General features: G+C 46.9%; 1 protein-coding gene across 1 annotated transcript; it reads left to right on the forward strand.

Annotated features, from left to right (window-relative positions):
• On the forward strand, window positions 1–3,712 carry LOC130115846 (extracellular calcium-sensing receptor-like). Its single transcript, XM_056283696.1, has 6 exons — window positions 1–131; window positions 288–576; window positions 1,167–1,982; window positions 2,104–2,331; window positions 2,494–2,617; window positions 2,793–3,712. Exons 1-6 carry the CDS (start codon window positions 22–24, stop codon window positions 3,710–3,712), a joined length of 2,487 nt encoding a protein of 828 aa, XP_056139671.1. The 5' UTR covers window positions 1–21.
• The last annotated feature ends 717 nt before the right edge of the window (window positions 3,713–4,429 follow it).

The following is a 4,429-nucleotide window of genomic DNA, read 5'->3' on the forward strand; positions in this document are numbered from 1 at the left end:
GGCAGGGCTCAACCACCGGAAATGACCATGGCTGGAGACCTCATCCTAGGTGGCATCTTCACCTTTCGCACCGGTTTCAGGGGCCGCATACCCAGCTTTCAAAGCATGCCCAGTCCTCCAACGTGCATGAAGTGAGTATTTATTTTTGTTATTTAAAAGAAAGAAGTTTCCCTGTAGCCGTTTTCTGATCGGTACCGTTAAGCTGGAATTTATGACATCATTCTTGTACAACACAAAATGCTTGTTAAGGAAATGATAAAAGACAAATGTGCCCGTTTCCTCTTCAGCATTAATGTCAGGGAGTTCAAATTTGCCCACACAATGATCTTCGCAATCGAAGAAATAAATCAAGACCGTACTATCCTCCCTAACCACATACTGGGCTACAAGATTTACAACGCCTGTGGAATGTCAAGCATTATAAAGGCAGCGATGGACTTGACCAGTGGACAGAGAGAAATCATTGATGAGAAGAACTGCACCAAATCGGACACTGCGCTAGCTGTGTTGGGCCATTCTGGCTCCACGCCGACCATGGGCTTCGCACGAATCATAGGGAGCTTCCAGATTCCAGTGGTAAATACTTTACTTTTTAAAAGATGCAAGATCGTTCAAAGCGGCATCAAGTAACGTTTCTGGGCTTTAACGCGTCATCGTTAAATGTATTTTGGTGGTATCGTGTGATGGCTATGGGAGAACAACACGATCGGTGCTCACATCAGTTCCCTAAAAGCCTTGTTTTGCCCATGCGTTTTGTCTGCCATCGGGCACAAAGCCTCTTGAGAAATATAAGCACTGCTTGGCGGTGCATAAATCAGTACAAGCGTAGCAATTTTACTTAACCTTATATGTGAAGATGGAAAACTTATCACAGAGGAGGAGCTAAGCTAAAGCTTGTAAATAAATAAACGCACCGGTCTTGTTGCAATTCTATGAAATAGAAGACGAAGAAAAAAAAAAGCCCCTCGGTTGTCTTCGCGACATTTGATGTAAAAGACATTGCCAAAATAAAAAAAAAACCAAAAAAAAACAGAAGAAGCTACCTGGTGCCACTTTGATGCATCCTTTATTGCCTGATATTGTGAGTATCCTTGACATTTCGTGTGAGCCATGGTAAATGTCCAAGTTCTCTGAAATATTCAAACGTGTTAATTTCCTTTGCACAGATAAGCCACTTCGCCACCTGTGCTTGTCTGAGCGATAGACAGGAGTTCCCATCCTTCTTCAGGACCATCCCCAGTGACAACCATCAGAGCAGAGCCCTGGCAAAGCTGGTCAAACAGTTCGGCTGGACCTGGGTGGGGGCGATAAGTAGCAGCAATGACTACGGTGTCAATGGAATAAGTGCATTCATGCAAGCTGCACGGGCCCAGGGAGTGTGCATAGAGTATTACGAGGCATTTGAGCAAACGGGCCCAATTCACCAGTTAACAAGAATAGTTGAGATCATCAAGTTCTCAACTTCTAAAGTCGTTGTGGCTTTTATGACACACCGAGAGATTAAAGTGCTTGCAGCCGAGCTGTACAAGCAGAACATCACCGGGCTGCAGTGGGTCGGCAGTGACGCCTGGATCACAGACCACTCTCTGACTGACAGCGAGGGACACAGCATTCTGGTGGGATCCGTAGGCTTCACTGTCAGGGGAGCTCAGATCCCCGGGCTGAAAGAGCACCTCAGCCAGGTTCACCCGTCCAAGTTCCCCGACAGCCAGTTCGTTAAAGACTTCTGGGAAGACGTGTTTGACTGCTCTCTGAACAGGACAGCGAAGACACTGGCGAGGAAGCCGTGCAGCGGCTCCGAGAGCTTACGAGACGTGGAATCCCAGTTCACCGACGTCTCCGAGCTGAGGTTCACCAACAACGTGTACAAGTCGGTTTATGCGGTGGCTCACGCCCTTGACGACCTGTTCAAATGTGAGGAGGGTCAGGGCCCCTTCTCCAACGGGAGCTGTGCGGATGCTCAGCATGTCAAGCCGTGGCAGGTGGGTAAGAGGACCAACAGCGAAGTGTGTTTTTTGTTGTTGTCCCACTTCATCACACTGCTGGTTTTATTTCAGAATACATCAAATTTATTTAAAAACTGCATCTCCGTCTTTTTCTTAGGTGCTGCATTATTTGCAGAACATGAATTTCACAACAAGACACGGCGAGAACGTGTTTTTTGACGAGAATGGGGATTCACCCGCAAGATACGAACTCGTCAGCTTACGAAGCATAACTCCAGCGGCCATGCGCCTGGCCACCATCGGCTTCTATGACGCCACTTTGCCCAGCAAACGTCGGTTCACCATGAGCGGCGCCGACGTAGTGTGGGGAGGAGGCAGCAAAATGGTACACGCTCACCTCGCCATCTTCTCACATTTCTGGGTGGTGGGCCGAAATGCCATACTGCACAACATCTAATGAGGGTGGAGTTTAGGATGCGTGTTATTGAAAAAAATAGATAAGGAGGAAATAGATCAATTAAGGGCGATCGTTACTATTGTGCGCCAGGTGCCTGTGTCAGTGTGTAGCGGGCGATGCCGACCAGGAACTCGTAAGGTTTTGCAGAAGGGGAAACCCGTCTGCTGCTACGACTGTGTACCATGTGCTGACGGAGAAATCAGCAACACTACGGGTACAGTAACGCAACAGCACAGCAAAAACCCCACCCAGCGATATCTACGAAGCTCCTTATTTATAGATTTACAGCACAATGAAGCTATCTGCTTACAATCGTTTTACTTTTTTTCCGACAGGCATGACTTCTTACGTTATTCCCCCCCTCTTTTTGTTTTCGAATTTAAAAACAGATTCAATGGAGTGCATCAAATGTCCCGTGGAATACTGGCCCAACACCAGAAGAGACGCGTGCCTCTTCAAAGACGTTGAATTCCTGTCCTATGCGGAGGGCATGGGCATCATCTTAACTTTCTTTTGTTTGATGGGCGTGATTTTAACAGCTTTTGTTGGGATAGTTTTCTTCAAGTTCCAGCAGACTCCCATCATCAGGGCAAATAACTCTGAGCTGAGCTTCCTGCTGCTCTTCTCTTTGACTCTGTGCTTCCTTTGCTCCCTGACCTTCATCGGCCGGCCCTCCAAGTGGTCCTGCATGCTGAGGCACACGGCGTTCGGCATCACCTTCGTCCTCTGTATCTCCTGTGTGCTGGGGAAGACCATAGTGGTGTTGATGGCCTTCAGGGCCACACTCCCAGGTAGTGATGTAATGAAATGGTTCGGCCCCGCTCAGCAGAGACTCAGCGTCGTGGCTTTCACTCTCGTCCAGGTCCTCATTTGTATCCTCTGGTTGACGATTAGCCCGCCATTTCCTTTTAAAAACTTTCAACATTTCCAAGAGAAAATCATCCTCGAATGTGCGCTAGGCTCAGCTGTTGGGTTCTGGGCGGTTCTGGGCTACATAGGACTCCTGGCCATCTTGTGTTTTGTGCTGGCCTATCTGGCCCGAACGCTTCCCAACAACTTCAACGAAGCCAAGTTCATCACCTTCAGCATGTTGATATTCTGCGCCGTCTGGATCGCCTTTATACCGGCATATGTCAGCTCCCCCGGGAAGTTCACCGTCGCTGTGGAGATATTTGCCATCCTGGCCTCCAGTTATGGACTGCTCTTTTGCATTTTTCTCCCAAAATGTTACATCATACTACTGAAGCCCGAGCAGAATACCAAAAAACACATCTTGGGCAAAACAGGTCATACTGACAGTCATAATTAATCACCGTCAATCCATTAGACTGTCAGATGTTTAAAATATTGTGATTTACTTTGAGATTTACATTTTCTTTCACTGTGCATGTTTACCATTACACTAATAATGCGTTTGTATGGGAGATTTAGATATAGGTAGGATCTCTGTTGCTGTCTTACTATATTTGTCGGTGCATTTTTTCCTACAAAGGAATGTAATAAAAGTTATTTAATGAAAAATCTGATTAATCACATACCCGATTAATCGATACCATTCCTCAATATTCCCATCCATCCATTATCTGAACCGCTTATCCTGCTCTCAGGGTCGCGGGGATGCTGGATGGAGCCTATTCCAGCAGTCACTGGGCGGCAGGAAGGGGGACACCCTGGACAGGCCGCCAGGCCATCACAGGGCCTCCATCAGTCCATCAATCCTCAGTATTCCCACCACAATAAAACATGATTATGATGAAGGTCAAACTATAGCATCCATGTTAAACTGACTACAGAGCTAATGTCCAGAATTAACCTTTGGCACAATCATTTCCTGCCAGCCATCCATCCATCCATTATCCAAACTGCTTGTCCTACTCAGGGTTGCAGGGATGCTGCAGCCAGTATAATAAAACAGAGTGATCATTTCTAAATGAGAGGGCGAGAAGAAAAAAGTGATGAGAGCAGAGAAACTTTAGAAATGGGACTGGAGGAGTATTTAATGACTCGGCTATCCTGACTGCAGTTA

This window comes from Lampris incognitus, chromosome 7 (assembly GCF_029633865.1).
Source record: "Lampris incognitus isolate fLamInc1 chromosome 7, fLamInc1.hap2, whole genome shotgun sequence".
NCBI classification, from domain to species: Eukaryota; Metazoa; Chordata; class Actinopteri; order Lampriformes; family Lampridae; genus Lampris; species Lampris incognitus.

Excerpts from the sequence above, each read along its gene's own strand:
- LOC130115846 (XM_056283696.1), top strand. The coding sequence starts at position 22 with ATGACCATGGCTGGAGACCTCATCCTAGGTGGCATCTTCACCTTTCGC. Across the intron at positions 132-287 it reads AGTCCTCCAACGTGCATGAA|CATTAATGTCAGGGAGTTCA; the intron begins GTGAGTATTTAT and ends TTTCCTCTTCAG. Across the intron at positions 2,618-2,792 it reads AGAAATCAGCAACACTACGG|ATTCAATGGAGTGCATCAAA; the intron begins GTACAGTAACGC and ends ATTTAAAAACAG.